Below are 21,392 nucleotides of genomic sequence, written 5' to 3'. Positions count from 1 at the left end.
ATGGATTTTTCATTGAATAATCAAGTTACTTTTTCAAAGTAACTATCCCATCCCTGGTAATAAATTAACTGCAGTGTCTATCATATATATGTAAATATATTTTTATCTAAAGGTGGCAAATTGCCCAAAAAACATCATTTCCATTTCCTCTTGAACAAAATTACTTCAGTCTTTAATCAAGCAAACTGTCATTCCAGGTCACTCATTTGCCTCACAACTAGCAAGCTAAATAGTCAGGTAGAAGACACAAGTTTGCTAGCAGCATTTTGTATGTATTTTATTGGTCAAAATGCATTTATATACATTGACTGGCAACTGAACTGAACTGGTTCTGCCTCTTTCTACAACCTTAACCATAAAAGAGATAGTAACATGCTCCTAAACTTACAAAATATAAAATGGCTTCAGAGATGAACATCTAAGGTACAGCTCCACAGCATAAAAATGGTTTATTTTAGGTCCAAACAGGAAGAATAAATTCACTACAGAGAAGCATTTCACTATATAAATGTACAGAACGCTAGTGGGGTGTTTTACTGCAGCTGATAACCTAATCATAACCTAACCATTACCTTTATAACAGATAGGTACATATGTACGTATTTAGAATAATTTAACGTAAAGCATGGATACTTTAACAGAGGTGTAGTGCATTAAGTTCACTTGAAGTAATTACTAACAGCAAATTTTAACTACACAACTCTAACATTCTTGCAATCATTTCCAATATTGAACATTTCCACATTTTGGCTACAACTCCTCCAGATAGTATTTATTGAAGATGTGTCAAGTCATTTTTAAATGGTATCAATAGCTGTCTTCTAACTGTTCTAATCATTTTCCCTTTCTTATTACGTTTTCTATTGAAATTCACGATTATTCTTATTACTAAAATATCTCAGAAAGTGTCCATTATTAATTCCACGGGCCGTCATCATTCCTGTGTTATCACAGTATTTTTCTGACTGCCTGCTAGCTTAGTGTTGGCTTCCCCTTCCCGGACTCACTCACACACACACCTGCCCTCCTGCCTGATGAAATGCTCCCTCTTCATGAACATTTCCACTCCTTCCTAGAGGGCAGCCGCAGCTAATCTGAACTCTTCATCAATCTTTCCCTGGTCACATCTCTTTCTCTCATCCTCCGACGATAATGAATCCCCTCAATCGCTAATTCTCCCTACTTCTCCGCTACTCAATCTGCTCCAGCAGGTAAAGTTTGTGTGGTAAACATGTCAGTTAGTTTGACACATTTTTCTGAATGGGCTTATGCGCTTTTTAGCTTTTGTTGTCATAGTTTTTCCGACTCGTCTCGTCTCGTATCCGCTCACTTTTCTCGGACTCTGGTAGGCTGCAATGACGCCATTTATAACCTTGGTGGAGAGGGGCGGGCCAAGTGGGGCTGAGGGATTTCATTGGATAAGCCCAATGTCTGTCAATAAAATCTACCAATGGGCTGATGCGGTCAATAAAATATGCTATACTATAATATACTATAATATAATATAATATATTTTTGTTAAATTATGGACCGCCAGATATGGACAGTCTGTGCATCAGTCTGTAGTCAGACGGTCAGTTCTCCCCTGGACAGAAGTTCAAACTGAATCCAGCCTTTTTTTTTCTGTTCAAATTGTCAACCCACCACAGTGCCGGGTGCGTCGCTCTGATTTACACGTCACTTCATACTTTTACCCGCCAGTGGCGGGTGCTAATTTCCATCTCTGCTATGAACATTCAATTCTAATAAGTTACCTGGACTTTGTGAATGAAAAGTCTGACTCTACTTGAGCTTTGTTCATTTAGAAAGAGGTTGTGATTTTTTTATTTATTTATTTATTTTTCAGTTTTGGGATGTACTTTAACAATACTGCATCCAAGTACAAGTCCAAACTGGCTTATCAGATCAAAATCATGGCTTTCCATGAGGAGGTTGGGTAATAACAACAAAAAAATAAATCAAATAATATTTTGATGAATCCTGCCCTATTTATCTTGAGATTATATCCCAGCGGTCATAAATATGGCCAGAAGGACCATATTTGCATAGATATGTTTTTCTTGCATGCCAAAAACAAAATCCATTGCAGTTTTTATGGAATATACAACTTTCCTGTAAAGTGAGAACCCTGTCAACACAGTTAAAAAATGTTTTATGCAATATTCAGTTTGATTCAAATTCAAATAAAAAATATTTCATTAATCCCAAAGGGAAATTAAATAATAAACAAATACATAAATAAATACAGTGACATGTAAACAAAATGACAATGACTGACTTGAGTACATAGTGAGGTAAACAGTCTCTGTCCTTGTCAGATAGTTATTTACACACTTTTATCATCAGTTAAGATAGTTTGACCACTTTTCTGAGAAATGCATGGAGAGAAGAATTCCTTATAGCTGTGTGTGTGTGTGTTTGGGTGTGTGTGTGTCCATAAGTGTGTCTAATAAGTTGTTTCTCATCAGTTTTATCACATTGGCACTGCAGCCAGCAATGGAACTGGCTGCAGTGGTGGTTAAAATTTACAGTGGCTTGCGAAAGTAGTCATACCCCTTTTCCATATTTTGTCTGTCACATTACAACCACAAACATAAATATATTTCATCAGAATTTAATGTGAAAAACCAGCATGAAGTGGTATACAATTGTGAAGTAGAAAGAAAATTATACACGATTCAAAGAAATGTTTACAAATAAAAACCTTAAAAGTGCATAGTGCAAAAGTATTCAGGCCCCCTGAACTTTGTAGAACCACCTTTTGCTGCCATTTCAGCTGCAAGTCTGTTAGTGTTTGTTTCTACCAGTTTTGTACATCTGATGACTGAAACTTTTGCTCAATCTTCTTTGCCAAATAGTTGGAGCTCAGTCAGATTAGATGGAGAATGTTTGCGTGAACAGTAGTTTTCAGATCTATCCACAGATTTTCGATTAGGTTTAAGTTTGGACTTTGACTGGGCCATTCTAACACATGAATATGTTTTGTTTTAAATCATTCTATTGTAGCCTGGCTTCATGTTTAGGGTGGTTGTCCTGCTGGAAGCTGAACCTCCGCCCCAGTCTCAAGTCTTTTTCAGACTCCAACAGGTTTTCCCCAACATTGCTCTGTATTTTGCTCCATCCATCTTCACACCAACTCTAACCATCTTCACTGTCCTTGCTGAAGAGAAGCACCCCGAGAGCGAGAGCATGATGCTGCCACCACTATATTTGACAGTGGGGATGGTGTGTTCAGAGTGATGTGCAGTGTTAGTTCTCCATCACGCACAGCATTTTGCATTTTAGCTAAAATTTTCAATTTTGTTGTGATCTGACCACAGCTCCTTCTTCCACATGTATACTTATAGTTGTTCTGTGGACAGATTCCCCCTGAGCTGAGGATGATCTGGTCCAGAGTCACCATGGGCCTCTTGGCTGCATCTTTGATCAAACCTCTGCTTGTTAAGCCTGGGAATTTAGGTAGACAGCCTTGTCTTGTAGGTTTACAGTTGGGTCAGACTCTTTATTGATAAATCTTTCTCTAGCCTAAGTCTTCTTTAAACTTCTCTACAGCTTTCTCCCTGACATGTCTGCTGTGTTCCTTTGACTTCATGATGCTGTTTGCTCCCCAATATTTCTCCAAACCTCTGAGGCATCACAGAGCAGCTGGATTTGTTCTGACATTAGATCACACACAGGTGGATTATGTTTAGTCATTAGCAGTCATCAGGCAACTTCTGAAGGCAATTGGTTGCACTCAAAGGAAAGGAATACTTTTGCACACCACACTTTTCAGTATTTTATTTGTAAAAGTTTTTTGAATCATGATTAATTTTCCTTCTACTTTACAATAAAACACTTTGTATTAGTCTTTCACATAAAATTTTATTGAACTGTATTTGCTTGTTGTAATGTGACAATATATGCAAAAATTCAAGGAGTATGAACACTTTTACAAGACACTGTAGCTTTCCATCATTAGTGCATGAAGGTCATGGACCATAGTCTAAAGAAAACACCACTCCGAATAATATAGAATGTTAGTAATATTATTCAGTTATGTTGTTGACTGCAATTATTTTTGTTGGTTGGCACTGACTTGACTTGTTGTGTGTCTTGCTTCTTTTTCAACCAGACTCTATGCAGACTAAATCCAAAAGACCGTTTATCGTGTCAAGGTGGAAGCAGTTTTGGTATGCGCCTGTGACCTCATTCCTGGGCAATGTGCTGATGTACTTCCTGTTCCTTTGCCTGTTTGCCTATGTTCTGTTGGTGGACTTCAAAAATCCTCCCCCGGACGGCCCCTCCTCTCTGGAATTTGTGCTTTACTTTTGGGTCTTCACATTAGTATGTGAAGAGATCCGACAGGTTGGTTATTTCCACACAAATTTGTCTACACTGACACACAGTATGTTTACTTCTTAAAACCATTACAGCTAGAAAATTGTGGAAAATAATATTTATTTATTATAATGGTGTCTTTCTAATATCATTATACCCCTTAAACTTTTTCACATTTTGTGCCATTATAAGCATATAAGACCATGCATTATTGAACTAACAGCATTATGAAGACCAAGAGATATCACAGACAAATCAAGGAGAAAGTTGCAGAGAAGTTTAAAACAATCAATCAAATTTGATTTATATAGCATATTTCAGCAGCAAGGCATTTCAAAGTGCTTTACATCATAACAAACACTAAAACACAAAGTCATGCAACATAGAATCAACAATCAAAACATTACATTAAGTCAAATACCATCATTAAATTTGTAATTGATTATGTTTCAAATCCATCTCTAAATAGGTGGGTTTTAAGTTGAGATTTAAAGGAACTCAGTGTTTCAGCTGTTTTACAGTTTTCTGGAAGTTTGTTCCAAATCTGTGGTGCATAGAAGCTGAATGCTGCTTCTCCTCGTTTGGTTCTGGTTCTGGGGTGAAGAGCAGAACCAGAACCAGAAGATCTGAGGGGTCTAGACGGTTGGTACAGCAATAACAGAACTTTAATGTATTGTGGTGCTAAACCGTTCAGTGATTTATAAACTAACAACAGTATTTTAAAGTCTATTCTCTGAGCTACAGGGAGCCAGTGTAGGGACTTTAAAACTGGTGTTATGTGCTCTAAATTATGGAGCTCCAAAGATGACATGGAGAGAAAAAAAAAGCAATCCCGACTTACTTTCTTGAGATGCCGAGAAACTTTTTGAAAAACCTGCATTCCTTTTTTGGATTAAAGGGCTGTTTATGCACTTTCTGCAAATGTATTGGTGGAGTCTAAAGAAGCGATATGAAGGATGGTTTAAAACATTTCCTCTGATCTAGAAATGTCCTAGATGACGATATGCTAAGAGACACAAAGCTGAAGTTGGTTTCTGATTGCAGCTTCCTATTCATCAAATTGCTAAAGGGCGATAGCACCTATTTTTTCAGTATCGTCAGTATCTTTCATCTACTCTAGTTAATTACAACATTTAGATCCTTCAAACCTTGACTAGAAGGGCGATTTCAGCACTTTATTTGCATCTGGACCGCATGAGCACTGATCTCCTCCTCCTCTGAAATTAGCATTATTTTGCTGTTTTCCACTTTTGACTTTCTGTTTTCTCTCACTGTTTTTATATTCAGTGTAGCAAAAACTGGTCTTGATTTCATTTTATCTCTTTTACCTTCCTAAAGGGGGGCATCAACTGAGATGCTTTCAACAATTTATATTTTCTTTCTTATTCTATTAACTTTTTGCATGTTCAGTTTTTTATTAATAAAAATGAAAAACTGTTGGTCATAGAGGAGGCCTTAGTCGGCTGGTCACCCTGAGCCAGCTTCTGTGGGAAGTTTCTTCCAGGTTAAAGGAAGTGTTTGCTCTCCGTGTCTCTGCATGCTTGCTTGCTGCAAAGTTAAAGACAAATGTAAGTGATTACTGGGTTTCCTTAGTTTAGTTCTGAGGAAACCCAGCAAAATGCATTGAGTCACTGGTTTGCAAACTTCAACCCTCTTGGGCCAGCAGGTAGTGACAGTAGAAAATGGAATGACATGCATTCAGGGGCAATAAAACAGAGTAAAGTCAGAAAAAATATTTGCAAAGGTAGCTTAGTATGTGCACCAATATGAGAAGTCTGCAGTCAGTTTTGGACATAACACAGGCATCCATAAATGCACTGGAAATCACAAAATCACTAACCAGGACTGAGGCAATGGAACAAATTGAGCGTGGCCAAATAGAGGAGCGGTAAGAGAATTAAAGCGACTGAAGCAATGTGAGCATCCAAAAATAATCATGTATACAGAAAAATAATTCAAATGAATCATAACCAAATGTTTTATTGTTTTTTTTTTTGAGTGACAGAGAAGAGCTTCTCATTCAACTGTGCAAAGAAATAGATTGACATTCCAATCTCTAAAATTAAATAAAAGCTGTGAAATAAAAATATTTCCAAGTTTGAAAATTTTTATGGTTTTAACTGGAACTTCTTACACTAACACAAAATGGCCTATTTTGACTCTTCATTCTCCTCAAATTATTTAGTCAGTACATAATTTTGTCCGTATTTGAAGTGTCCACCTGTTGTAGTTTTGGAGTTGAAGCAGTTGTAGTGTGATCCAAGTGCATAAAAAGTAATGAAATCGCCCTTTATTGCAGTTTCTCAAATCACAAACTTGGCTTAAATATTCTGCTATTAGAGAAGAAAAATTTAGTCCAAGTTTAAATAATCTAGGTGTTGTAGTTTTTTTTAACTAGAGTAGGTAAAACATACAAAAGGTAGTGAAAAAATAGGTGAAATTACCCTTTAGCCATTTCCTGAATAGGAACCTGCAATCGGCATCCAACTTCAGCTTTGTGTCTCTTAGGATAATATCCTCATCAGAGGCATCTCTAGACAGTAGAAACTGTTGTAGATTGTGCTCCATGTATCTCATTTAGACTCCACTACCACTACCAGCTTTGCAGAAACTGTGTCAACAGCTTTGTCACCCAAAAAAGGAATGCACAATTTTTCAAAAAGTTTCTCGGGCTCTTAATCGATTAAAACAGACTAATCAGATTAATCATACTCTGACACTGTGATTAATCACTATGCCTAACTGCATCTTCTCAATGTAGACTTTCAATTCCAGTTTACTGTTGCATTTACTGCGACAGTATATGCGCACATATTATGGGTAACATAATGTCAGACACAGGACTAGATGAGTTATTATTCAGCGTTAGCTCATGCTAAATGACAAATTATGTTCATGCCGAACAACAATACAAAACATGCAAGACATATGATGGTGATGTACTTGCTGTCCCTTTAAAAGTATTGGAACGGCAAGGCAAATTCCTTTGTTTTTGTTGTACACTGAAGACATTTAATTTTAACAACAAAAGATGAGCATGAGACAAGAGTTCAAAACATCAGGTTTTATTTCTTGGTATTTACATGTAGATGTGTTAAGTAAATTAGGATATCTCACCATTTGTATTACACCACAGCATTCATCGATGAACAGAAATAAAGGAACAAATAAACTTAACATTTGGTGGCATAACCCTTACTTGCAATGACTGCCTAACACCTGTGACCCACTGACATCACCAAACTGTTCTTTATTTGTGATGCTACTCCAGGATTTTACCGCAGCTTCTTTCAGTTCTTTTTTTTAAGGTTTTGTTGGCTCTAGTGGCCTTTATTTGAAAGTAGTTGGACAGGAAAGAGAGTTATGAGAGAGGGGGAAGACATGCAGCAAATGTCACCAGGCCAGGAATCAAACCTGTGACCACTGCCATGAGGACTAAGGCCTCAATACGTAGGTCGTGCTTTGCCCCTGCGCCACCACAGAAGCCTTTCAGTTCTTTTTTGCAGGAGTTCTCCCTTCGGTCTCCTCTTCAGGAGGTGAAATGCATTCTCTTTTCATTTCACCTCCTGGTTAAGGTCATGTGATTGACTTGGCCAGTCTAAAGCCTTCCACATTTTTCTTCTGATGAAGTCCTTTGTTTTGTTGGCAGTATATTTTGGGTTATTGTCCTGCTGCATGATAAAATTCCTCCTGATTACTTGGGATGTATTTCTCTGTAAATTAGCAAAATGTTAGGCTTAGGGTACCATTATCAGTTACATCAGCAATAAAAAATGAATGAGCTGTTCCAGAAGCAGCCATGCACACCCAAGCCACCATGCTTCACAGATGAGCTTGTGTGCTTCCGATCCAAAGCAGTTCAGCAGTTCTTCTCTTTCTCCACACTTTGACCTTTCCATCACTTTGGTGGAGATTAATATTTGTCTCATTAGTTCATAAGATTGTGTTCAGGAACTTTTCTGGCTCATCTCTGTACTTCTTTGCAAATTGTGATCCAGCCTTCAGATTCTTACTACTGACAAGTGGTTTGCATCTTTGGGTGTAATCTCTATATTTTTGCTCTTGGAGTCTTCTTTGAACAGAGGCTTGTGATACCTTCACTCCTACACTCATTGGTGATGTCTCCTTTCAATTTGATTAATAGGAGCTACACCACTAAAACTCCACTCTAGGTTTCCGTGGCTACCTGCAAAAATGTACCAGTGATGGCATATGTGTGTCATATGTGTGCCAATGAGCAAGCATGACTTGTGCCATCTGGTGATAGAACTTTCTGGTCTAACTGTGCTAGTTGTATAGTTGAAGTAACTACAGGTGTGTGTAAGGCTTCTTTATTCGAAATATGTGCAACAAAGGTAAAAAGTGATATTTTTCCAAATAAAAGATTTTAAAAAATAAAATACTCTAACATACTGCACATGGAAGAGAAAAGCTGCATTTTGCACTCCTGCTCCAGCAAATGCTCCCAACACTCCTGTCAACAACCCACTAATCTGTCGACAGGACAACTACTAAAGGGGACTTTTGTTAGCTTAACACATTAATGTGCTTAATTTTAAATTTAAATGAACCAATCACATGATGGATTTAATCCCTGCTCTGTTCTTTGTTCACAGACCTCTTTGGGGGGCAGTTTATTTTTGCTCCAAAGGATGAAGAAGTATATTCAGGATCACTGGAACAAGTGTGACCTCACAGCTATTCTTCTTTTTCTTTTGGCTCTAATCTGCAGGTGATTGTTCTAACAAGGCAAGCAAGGCAACTGCTGGAAGTGTTTTAGCTATATTTGCAGAAGGGCTTTAAAGTCCTTGACAGGACAGGATTTTTTTGTCCAGATGTATTCCTTTTGTTCCCACATCTGTCTGTAATAATGAGCGCAACTGTCCACAAGTTACAATGCACAGCACCAGTAAACGGGGATGTGCCAATTAGCCGGTTGTGATAAACAATAAATTATTTAGTCGCACATAAACTAAAATGAGCTCGATAATAATCGCTTGTTTGCTTTTGTTGTGTCTTTCTCTCTTTCTACTTAAGAGACTGCATGACAAAAAGCTTCACTCTTCTAGTTAGTCCTCTCCTCTCATTTCCAAGAGCACTCAGAAACAATAACGGCTCAACACACGGGGAGCTAAGATTATCAGTTTTCCTCCACTCAGGGCGAACCCAAACACAGGACACGATAGCAATGACAGCGACAAAAGTTGAACAATTTTCAACTTTCTTGTATAGCATTGCTAGCCTGTGTGTGCCACGTGTACGAACTCAAGCTGTTGGCTCAGCTAGATGAAAGTTGTTCAGACTTATTTTATTACATTATTTCTTTATTTGTTTATAGTTACTTTATTGGTAAGAGACTATTATGTCACTGCTCGAACTCCATAGGAAATGAATATAAAGTAAGGAGAGCAGTGCTGTCTCCCATCACCATGTCAGTGACAGAAGACAGTTACAATTAGAGATGTTTAATTGACAAAATACAGAAGGCCAGTGCAAAATAGTGACACTAAAAGTTTGCTTGTAGAGTTTGATGATACCCTTTTAATCTAATTGAAAAACCAACCTTTCAAAAAATGATGCAAACATTTACACAGTAGTGAGTTTACACTTGTTTTCCCACAAAGGTTCTGACAAAAACCTCATAATCCAATTCAATTAGTAAACAATGGTCTTAAAACAACAACATTATTGCTTATTGTAATATTTTCTGGGGCAATTAATTGCCCAGCAAAATCTGTTATTGTGACAGGCCTATTCCTCAAACAGAATTGGGTGGCTAATTTCTCAGTAATTTTTGTAATGCTCTGACCTGTCAATACAAATGTGTTTGCTGTTTCTTTAAGAACAGCCTTAAAAAGTCAAAAGTCAAATTAAACACATTAGGAGCAAAGGCAACATCATCTTGTGTGAGTGAGTAAGCAATTCCTGTAAATAGCCTCTTATTATTATTGTCAAAGATAAAGTTGGAGGGAACATCTTAAACTGGTTTAAGCATTCTATATTAGCAAGGAATGTGGTTTGCAGAGAATTTCAAACACAAAGAGTTGTTTGCATGTTGGATAACTTATTTTCTTTCAAGAATAACCCCTTGAGATGTACCGTCTCATTTTTGTAGGGGTAAAACATAAATAAAACAAATCATAATAAGTAATAAACATGTGAACAGAGACTTTCACACCATGCTCAATGCTTCCCCCAAACCTAGTCAGTCAGTATATAAAAGAATACTTATATCAATTGAAACCAGTTATATGATACATGCACTCAACATCCACACACAAAAGAAGAAAAATAAAAATGAATTTTTGTTCTAAAGCAGCAGCAAGTTGTTTGATAGGGGGTAGTAGAGACAAATCTAAGTGACGAAGGCAAGTTATTCCAATCTGATGAAGCTTTAAACTGAAATGCAGGACATTTAATTTCGTTCTTAATTCTTGGTGTGAAAAAAATTGCTAACCATTATTTCTCAGGCTTTATGGTGAACTAAAGGGGATTAAGTATTGCTTTGAATACAGAGGAGAATTAAAATAGATACATTTAAAAATAAATAGCAATCAATGACTGCGACAGACTGGCGATCTGTCCAGGGTGACCCTGCCTTTCGCCCGGAACGTTAGCTGGAGATAGGCACCAATGCCTCCCGACCCCTCTAGGGACAAGGGTGGAAAGAAAATGGATGGATGGATGGATGGATGGATGGATGGATGGATGGATGGATGGATGGATGGAATCAATGAAATTTTCTTCTCGTCTTGGGAGCTAACCAGTTCAAGGACTGTATGATAAGTCCTGTATGAACCTAAGTTCTTTTTAAATGCTTTACTGATATTGAAACTCTCATTTTGTGTCGTCTTCTTCACCAGCGACTGTCTACACCAAGGGTACTCAAAATTAAACCTTGAAGGTCCACAAAGACATTTTTAAAGTAGTCAAAGATTCATTTTTCATAGATGGTCAAGAGACAAACCAGAAACTGTTATATTCAAAAGTTTCTTTTCACACAAAATAATAAACATATAAAAACAAAGTGTAATTTTAAGTTTTATATAAATGTTCATACTTAAACTTCTGCAAAAAAAGAAAATGTGAGGAAGAGGCTTAAAAGACATTTTAAAATGAATACAAATGCAAAAAGAGGATGAGGAGGTGGATTCATTCTAAGGTGATTCAAGGAACTTGCTTACCTGTAGGACCCACCCTACTCTGAGTGAGCACTCCTTTGCTTTGAGTTATTGAGGAAAGGCATTTTCAAAATACCATAGGAGGTCAAAGGATTGCTCAAACATGCATGAAGGAATCAAGGCTACACTGAAGGTATGTTGCCTTGCACTGTAATGCTCTGACCTGCCGATACATCTGTCTTCTTTGTGTTGGACTGTAATATAACTTTATTGCCTTGAGGAAAATGAGAATAATAACTTTTTTTTTGTAGAATGTTTCCTTGGTCATTCAATGTTGGACGAGCTGTTATGGCCATAGACTACATGATCTTTACACTTCGTCTGATCCATATCTTTGCCATCCACAAGCAACTTGGACCCAAAATCATCATTCTTGGAAAAATGGTAATGGAACTGCTCAAAAAACACCTAATTTAAATCATGGTTGTAATTAGAAAAATCAACTATATCAGAGTATTTACAAAAAGGTCAAAAGCAGTCTCAATAAGGATGCTGTATGTTTTTATGCATAAAAACACAGAACAAATATGGCCAATTTGAAAGGCTGTGTCACACGTGAAAAAAAAACTAAACCCACAAAATGTCTTTTGGACAGATGAGACCAAAGGGTGAATGTTTGTCTATGATACTTGCAGAGCTCCACACAAGGCATATCAGCAAATCTCATACTGTCCAGCATGATTCTGGAGTTTATTTCATTGCAACTGGGTCCAGAAACCTTACAGTTTAATGGACTTTGCTATAAATTAAAGTATATCAATTCCAATCTATTTAGTTGCTAAAGTTTGATAAGGACTCAATTCTGATAATTATAACTTATATGTAAAAAATGTCTTCCAATGGTAGATTATTTCACTTGCAGTCTTTCATCAGTATTAAGGGTTTACTGACTCAAAGCAAGTTTGTATATTGTGCTAAAAAGTTACTTGCAAGTTAGTTTTGTCTTACTTCAATAGTACCAAGATATTTACACCAGAATCTAAACCAAAAATACTTAAAAAAATGTCTTCTTTTTTTTGCAGTGCATAATGTGGGCCTTATTTGCATGCATGTTTTACCTCCTGATGAAATCCCTCACTGTAACTCCAGCAATCTTCCTCAATCATCTATTTTTGTTTTTCACAGGTGAAAGATGTTTTCTTTTTCCTTTTCTTCCTGGGTGTTTGGCTGATGGCCTATGGCGTTGCCCATCAGGCACTCCTCTTTTCATATGACCCCCGGTCTAAGTGGATTTTCCGCAGAGTGTTCTACAGGCCATACATGCACATATTTGGACAAATCCCTGTTCATGAAATGGATAGTAAGTATTTTTTATATAATTATGACATTTATTATGTGATCATATTGTATTTTCTGTCAGTCTATCTTAGAATGAAATACCTTTTTCTAAATTACTACTGTCAAACTAAAAATGAAAGATGTGTCAAGTATATGAATATTAGCTCCTATCCAGCAAAATGGTGCAGTTACAATGTTGACATTTTAAACTAGCTATTAGCAATTAGAAAGGTAACATTTGTGAAACAGTAGCATTGTATCCCTACAAATAATTCAACCTTTAGCTTAAGCATGAGAATTTCAAACAATCACCTGACAATGTTCTTAAATGTTTTATGGCTTGACTTTAACTTGCATAAATTCTTTACATGAATTTTGACAGATATTCTCCCAAAAGTTATTTTAGATTGCAAAAATGCTTGTTTACTCTGTTGTCCAAGTTGAAGCTAACCTGATATGTTAGCTTCTCTTTGACTTGTCATTATATTTTTGAGATTCCTATGTCACACAAAGATTAACTAGAAAAAGCAACTTGAAGAACTAGATATCAGTGTCACTAAATGACAGTCATTTTCTAACATTCCTCTGATGTTCTTCATTCAAGCCGACAAACTGGAAGAACTGAGCTGCACATATAACCATTCAGAAATTGAGGCAGGAGCAGAACCCTGCATGAGTACCTATGCAAACTGGCTGGTTGTAATCCTCCTTGTTATCTATCTGCTGTTTACCAACATAGTGCTGGTCAACCTACTCATTGCCATGTTCAGGTACCCAAACGTTATACATATGTTCATTGTTCTATAAGTGTAGAATCTATTTTCCTCCATGTTTTGATGTTCTATCTGCAGCTACACCTTTTCCAAAGTTCAGGGGCACAGTGACATCTACTGGAAATTTCAGCGTTACAACCTCATTGTGGAGTACCACTACAGACCCTGTCTGGCACCGCCATTCATCATCTTCTCCCATCTTCACATTCTTATCAAGAGACACATCCGTCAAATTCCTTCTGCCAAGAGTCAGCACTTTGGTAAGAAATGGGAAAGTAGAAAACAGGCGACATGTCTGAAAATGGACTAATATCTAACTGCATAAAGAGAGGTTCCTAAAAGTTAGACTTGTGTTGAATATCAGGCTCCTGCATTGGCATGTATTGCAGGTGAGATATCTTCATCTCCTTGTATTTACCAGGTAAAAGACAGATTATCATACTTTGCATGTGAACAAAGTATGATAACCTTTGTTCACATGTTAAATTCTGGTGTCATTTAACCAGACACAAACATTACTCCCTATAAGTTTCCTTAACAATGCTTTTCTTCTTGTCAGGTTTGTGGAACGCACAACTAATAGTTATCATCTGAGCTGATTCTCCCACCTATCTTCAGCTCCTCCAGAATTATCATAATCCTCTAATAGCTGATTCTTTGATTAATGTTCTCTTTGCTCAGCCAGACAGTTTAGGTTGACATCTACGTCTGGGTAGGTCTGCAGTTGGTCTATGCTCTTTCCATGTTCAGATGATGTATTGAACAGAGTGCTGTGAAATATTCAAAGCTTGGAATATTGTTTTAAAAGGATCCAGGACTAGTTGAACATGTTGGACTAAATATGTTGCAATTTTCCTATTACCTAAAAATGGCTGTTTGTGATACGCCAAAATACATAGCTAGTTTTAAAAAATGTCCATCTTTTGATATATTTTTCACCCATAGAAGTCGCCATTTTTTCACTGATGGGTTGATGATGCGTTTTGGTCCATTCTGTACTGGAGTCTACAGGGTAAACACAGGAGGGCTAACTTTACCCGAGTGGTTGTTTATCATATTGCGTTTGACTGGTGTGATTTTAGATAAAGCCACACTGTGTCACTATTGGCTGTAATTAAATAAATAAATAAATAAAAATAAAGATTTAGGCAAATCTGGATAATTATACCTACACATGAAAGAAAGGAGAGCGCAGTGCGAGAGCCAGAGTGGAACACAACTTCTGAAGGACTTAATCTGTACCCTGGACATTTCTCCACAACACTTTGAGTCATTTATATCAGCAGAACTAACAAAGGCTCTAACAGGTGATTGTTACCTTAACAAGCTAAAAATAAATGCCATGCTGCTGCTGAGACAAAAAAAGCTGGATGCTCTTTGAGGTGCTAACAGGAGATATACTGCTGTACTGACATCACCGATCCGACCGGACCCAAGTGGTGGTTGCTGTTACCACCACACCAAACTAAACAGCATAGATGGTGCCGAACCGGATACAGCACTACAGACCCTGGGAGAAACGTCAAAGACAAGCAGCGCTAATGGAGCTATTACTAAGTATGCTGATGGAGCTAGAACACTGGTACTGAATGTGAAACTACTACCAACACTGAACGAAGTGTTGGTTCAGCAACAACCAGACACAGAGCTAGAGAAGTACTTACCAGATCACGCAGTCCGACCAGAGTGTCATTCATTGTTTCATTTACGAAGCTGAATGAAGTAAGTCCTCAGAAGCAGCAAAACACCAGCTGCTACTGCCAACTCTGTCCTCTTCCTCTGTGTGGTCCTCCTCCTCCTCATCACCTCTTGTTATTTCTATGTTCCGATTTATGTCAGTGCACTCCAGTTCAAATTAAAAAAGCTTCATAACTTTACTCATCAATGTTTTGACTGGAGGAGCCAGGCAGTTGGACCATTACACATACTTATCCAGAATGCATTGCAGCGTGAACAACATGGCGACATTCTTGTGAAAATATTTTATTCAAATTTATAAAACTAAATAACATCTAAAATAAATATTTCCCAAATAAGGTCTATTTTTATAGCTAATCGTGGATCCCTTTAAATTTTCCCATAACTTTGTCCCTGTTCTGTCTGAGGTCAGAAACAGAACATCTGCAGCCATTCTCAGATTAAATTGTACACAGCTGGATGGTGTTTAAAAGTATGAACACCTTTTTTTAAGGCCCTATTAGAAAAGCAGTATCATTTCACACCATACTTATGATTCAACATGTCCACCTCTCTTCTTACCACTGTTTAGCTGCACTTACTGATTTCTTTTATACTTAGCTGTGGAGCTGCAAGGCAGGAAGGCAAGCCGTCTGAATACATGGGAGGCTGTGCAAAAAGAGAACCTCTTGTCTGCTCAGAATAAGCAGCAGAGAGAGAGCGACACATCACGACTTCAGCGGACTTCTGTTAAGTAAGTTGTCGCTTGGATTAAAATATAAACATGTAAGAGATGATCATCAGTTTCATCACATTTCAGTTTAACAGGATAACTTATGAAAAATTATAAACACATTTGGTTCAAATGATCACTAAAACAGAATTACCTGGATGGTTCATCCATATTTCAGGAACATGATTTGAAAAGAAAGAGTGGTTATTTAATTTTTGTTGTGAAACATAAATTATAAATTGGAATATCACATTTTTATCACAGCAGGGATAAAAGAGATATTTTTCAAAAGATTTAATATTCTTATAACATCAAGATAAGCAAAGCAAAAAGACCCTGAAAAGGAAAAATTGTCCTGTTTTTTCATATTCTGACACCAGATTAGTTCATCAATGCAAGAACTCTAGACAACACCCTGTCTGCCAGAATTGTTCTACGCATTGCTCTTTGAGGCTCCATGACCTGAGATTGGTTTAATATTCAATAATAGTTAAATCTTTGTATGCTTATCTATGGAAAAGATTTACAACAGAAAATTTTAGATTCTCTTTCATAGCATTGTTTCGTGTCTCACTATGGGAACGCTCTGGGCGTGACCTCATCAGAAGCTCCTATTACACTCCACCAGCCCTGATTGGCTGGGAATAAGTCTGTCAGTGCCAGGTAGAGAGGGGGCATGTCCCACCCCCTACCTATATATAGGACTTGCCCTGCACAGACAGGTCATTCAAAAACCTCTCCTCGCTACGAGCAGAAGTCCCGACTGGTTTTCTCTCTTTCACCTGACATTCTGGAACCTAGCTTAACTGTCCATAGATACGAGTGCAAACTCGGTCGCAGTCGTATGGGCGCTTCGTTCCAGACTGGTAGTGTATACCGGAAGAAAACTAGCATTCAGTCTGTTGCAAAACAGCACTGTTAACTGTGAAAACTGTGTTGAGTAGAAATACGCTTCACTGTTTTTCACTCGAGTAGCAATACTCCATTGGTAGCAATACCGGTAGAAGTAGCGATACTTCACACAAGCTATTGTTTCGCTGTGCTAGCTATCAGCAGGGTAAGCCGCAACATTCCCTGACACCTAGCCATATTAGGCTAGCCAGTTTAGCTGTCACTAGCTTCACTGTAGCTTCACAGAAGTCGTCCCTGCAATTAGCATGGACGCCAGAAAGGCTGACGCTAAAGCCGACGAAAAACCACGAGCTTGCCCATGTGGAAATAAAATTTTGAGTTGGGACACTCACCAAATGTGTGTGACATGTCTCGGCTTAAGGCATGCCCAAGCAGCCATCGAGTCATCGGAGGAGTGCTCACATTGTAGCCGGCTGGATGTGAGCGGACATAGCTTCACAGCTTGCCCGCTCGATTACCCCATGGCAGGTGATGATGATGGAGACTCGGATGCAGGTTCTGAGCTTCTCATCACCGACGAAGATGAGGATGATGAACCGCCTCTGGTGCTCCAAGGTCGGGTTACAAAACCCACACCTTCGGGTGTCAGCCAGGCCGGTGATGGTGACTCTTCTTCGTCTGCCTTGGATGTGGACCTGCATAACGTGTGTAAAAACACGCCGCAGCAAAACTTAATATCCAGTGGCCCAAAGTTCAGGCTGAAGCACCAAGATCACGTTTCGATGGCAAAAAGCTGCCAAAAGCCAAGAGAATGGGAAAGTAGTTCCTGCCTTTCTTCCCTGAGTTGCTGGAGGGATTTTCAGTTTCCTGGCGCAACAAAAACCATACAAGCACCCAGTGGCAGGTGGCTCGGTTCTAGACTGCGAGGGAATGGATGACCACGGTCTCCAACAAATGCCTCGAGTCGAGCCAGTGGTGGCAGCGCACCTTCACCCAAAAGCTTCGATGTCCTCGGGTGGGTCGGTTCCATCCCTGCTTCACCAGACGCTACACTGTGGGAAGAAGTGTGTATCATCACTGATCACTGTCTCCATCTCCATAAAGTAGCGATCCAGGCTATGGGGAGAGCTATGGGGCTCTTGGTTCTACAGTAAAGGGCTAGATAGTTAAACTTAACCATGCTTTCCACCAGGGAAAAGGAGGACCTCCTCGATACCCCCATTACCCCGCATGGCCTGTTTGGTGCAGCTGTTACTTCTATGCAAAAGAGGTGTGAGGAAAAGAAAAGTGACGAGGCTTAAAAGCTGTGTCTCTCAAGATGGGGACCGGTGCACAAAGCCACCGCTCCCACATCCCAGCGCCAAACCTTCGCCCAGGCTGCGGCACGTTTGCCTCCTACTTTCAGAACCCCTAAGCTGCTGAAGACCCAGACGGCCGCTAATCCTCCTCCGAAAGGCGCTGCTGTTAAGGGCTCGTGGCCGAAGAAACCCAAGGCCGCTTGCCTGGATCTGCCGCCAGCCACGTCTACTCAGGCGGTGAGGAGGAGGAAACATTTGGCCTGACAGTTTTTTGGAAGACAGAGAGTGAGCTGGACTCGTTTTCAGACAGGGCTCCGTTACCGAGCCCTTCCATAGAGTTCGGCGCACAAACGAGGGGATGTTCGAGCCCACTCAGCGCGCACGAAACGGGGACCATGTTCAGTTCAGGATGTCCCGCATTGGGCCCAGTTTATGTCCCACAAGCACTGTTTTATGTCACAAAACATTAAACTTTCACAAGCTGCTGCATCCAGGCGAAAAGACGAGGGCGCAGCTAAAAATGTTGCAAAACAGACAAATACGTAAGAGGGGAGATGGTTTGTCGCTCGCTGACAGGAGCGCAGTCTCTCCCCCCCATAATCAGAGGTATGACCGAGGGAAACCCTCACGCATGCGCGATGCGAGACGAGAATTCTTGCAAAGCAGCGCCACAAGAGGGCGATCTTACCCCATGCAACACAAACTGGCCTGTCAGCCCGCTGTCACTGAGACTGACAAAATGGGCAAACTGCACAAACTCAGAGTGGGTTTTAAGAACAATAAACCGTGGATACCGGCTGCAATTCGCTCTGCCGCCTCCACATTTCAGAGGAGTGATTCAATCACAGACCAGTGGCTCCGCAGCTCTTTTCCTACAAGAGGAGATATCCTCTCTAAAGGAGAAAACAGCGATACAATTGATCCCCCAGGAAAAACGGTAAACAGGTTTTTACTCCAGATATTTCCTGGTCCCAAAGAAAGGTGGTCGAGGGATGCGTGCAATCTTAGACCTTCGGGCTCTAAACAGGCATCTGAAAAAATAGGAGTTCAGAAAGCTGACACACGCTTCTCTCTTACGTTTCCTGCACCCAGGCAATTGGCTCACATCAATCGATCTCAAGGATGCGTATTTTCACATTACAATTTATCCACAACACAGGAAATATCCAAGATTTGCATTTCAGGGGAAATGCTACGAGTATCTCCTTCCATTTGGCCTCTCCTTGAGCCCAAGAGTTTTTGTGAAATGCACAGAAGCCGCTGTGGCGCCACTCAGGCAGCAGGGGGTTCGTTTAGCCACATACAGACGATTTCTTGATCGCAGCTCCGTCACAGCAGGAGGCTGCATATCATTCAACGTTGCTCTCAAAACACATGCTGGATTTGGGATTCGAAATAAATGTGGAGAAGAGCATCCTATTTCCATGTCAAAGAATCTCTTTTATCAGTCTGTTTCTAGACTCTGCCCAGGCCGGATTGAAACTCACAGAGGAGAGAGTAGAATCACTGATGAACTGGATGTCCCTGTTTCACAGGGGAAATTCTGTCTCCTCATCTGTGCAGACAATTACTGGGTCTAATGGCCTCAGTTTTGGACGTTGTCCCACTGGGCCGCCTTCATTATGAGGGGAGTCCCACGTTGGGTGGCTTCTCAGATGGTGGGCTTACACCTTCCCTCCCCCACACAGAGTGAGGGTCTCAGCCACCTGCCGAGAAGCTCTACGTCCCTGTGTACGTAGAGCAGAGCAGCTCTACGTACACTTCCTAACTCAGGGTGTTCCTATGGGAACTATACAGAGCAGAAAAGTGGTGACCAAAGATGCCTCCCCGTCAGGCTGGGGGTGGGGGGATCTTCGAAGGGAAATCAGTAAATGGGACATGTGACAGACACATGCGTGTGTTCCATGTAAATTATCTGGAACTGCTGGCTGTTCTCCTGACACTGAAACATTTCCTCCTTTTTCTAAAGGGTCATCACGTATTTGTCCGGACAGACAACACAATTGTGGTGGCATACATAAACCGACAAGGGGGTCTAAGATCCCAATGTCTTCATAAGCTGGACCACAAGCTGGTCACTTGGAGCAGCAATCATTTTCTGTCACAATGGGCCACTTATGTCCCAGGAGTGTTAAACCGGGCAGCAGACCTTCTCTCCAGAGGAATTGAGAATGGAGAATGGAGACTTCACCACGAGGTAGTCAGGATGATTTGGCTGTGTTATGCCAAATAAGGCTTCAGTAGACCTGTTTGCGTCTTGGGAAAACACACAGTGTCCTGTTTTTCTCCCTTCACGACCGGGAAGCACCTTTGGGGGTGGATGCTCTCTACCACCAGTGGCCCCGAGCTCTCCTGTATGCATTCCTTCCTGTAGCCCTCAATCTGCCAACGATAGCCAGAGTTCGAGCCGAAGGCTTGTCAACGATTCTCATTGCGCCTCACTAGCCATCGAAACACTAGTTGGCAGAGATAATCCAGCTTCTCCAGAGAGAACCATGGCCTCTATCGCTGCGGTGGGATCTGTTGTCTCAGGTGGGGGAGGACAGTCCTCCACCCAGAATGGCTGGCACTATGGGCCTGGCCTGAGAGTGGTTCAATTTACACTCTGTAGGTCTCCCACACAATGTTATTGAGACAATCCAGAGTGCGAGGTCCCCCATCACCAGGTCTCTGTATGACTGCAAATGGGCCATATTTGAAAAATGGTGTGCAGATGCACAGGAAGTACCCATTCAGTGCTCTGTAGTTACCATTTTGATTTTCCTGCAAGACCTGCTGGATAGGGACAAAGCTTTTCCACCATAAAAGTGTAGTTGGCAGTAATCTCAGCTTGCCATGTTGGTTTTGGTGGGAAAACTGTGGGACAGCACCCCTTGGTTTGCTAGTTTATGAAGGGAGTTTGTCGTCGGCTTCCTGTCTCAAAGTCCCTGGCCCCATCATGGGACCTTGCCCTGGTTCTGGATGCTCTGATGGATGCTCCATTTGAGCCCCTGGGACAGGTGGCTTTGAGATTTGTTACCCTGAAGACAGCGCTTTTACTGGCTCTTACGAAGCAGGTGAGTGAGCTTCATGTTTTTTCAGTGAACCCAGCCTGTACCAAAGTCTCTGCAGGAAGTAGAAGGGTGACCTTAATTCCTAATCCTGTATTTTTGTCTAAGGTGTTGGGGTCATGTTTGGCAATAGACTTGGTGTCTTTTAGCCCCCCACCTTTTTCCTCAGTGTAGCAGGAGCGTCTTCATGGACACCAAAAGGTGGAGGAAAAGTGACCAGCTGTTTGTTT

General features: G+C 40.1%; 1 protein-coding gene across 6 annotated transcripts in view; it reads left to right on the top strand.

Annotated features, from left to right (window-relative positions):
* LOC106910798 (transient receptor potential cation channel subfamily M member 4-like) overlaps positions 1 to 21,392 on the top strand; it is a 122,155-nt gene that overhangs the window by 75,675 nt on the left and 25,088 nt on the right. For all 6 annotated transcript variants that reach the window (XM_088007967.1, XM_088007966.1, XM_088007968.1 and 3 more), the window contains 7 exons: positions 4,115 to 4,347; positions 8,937 to 9,052; positions 11,753 to 11,885; positions 12,627 to 12,801; positions 13,384 to 13,549; positions 13,631 to 13,812; positions 15,851 to 15,983. In XM_088007967.1, the coding sequence (XP_087864093.1) occupies positions 4,115 to 4,347; positions 8,937 to 9,052; positions 11,753 to 11,885; positions 12,627 to 12,801; positions 13,384 to 13,549; positions 13,631 to 13,812; positions 15,851 to 15,983 (1,138 nt within the window). The remainder of the gene's footprint in view (positions 1 to 4,114; positions 4,348 to 8,936; positions 9,053 to 11,752; positions 11,886 to 12,626; positions 12,802 to 13,383; positions 13,550 to 13,630; positions 13,813 to 15,850; positions 15,984 to 21,392) is intronic.

This window comes from Poecilia mexicana, unplaced genomic scaffold (assembly GCF_051168715.1).
Source record: "Poecilia mexicana isolate PSO_F unplaced genomic scaffold, ASM5116871v1 scaffold_8, whole genome shotgun sequence".
Taxonomy (NCBI): Eukaryota; Metazoa; Chordata; class Actinopteri; order Cyprinodontiformes; family Poeciliidae; genus Poecilia; species Poecilia mexicana.
The sequence above is the reverse complement of the archived record's forward strand: the minus strand, read 5'-3'. Positions and strand labels throughout refer to the sequence as shown.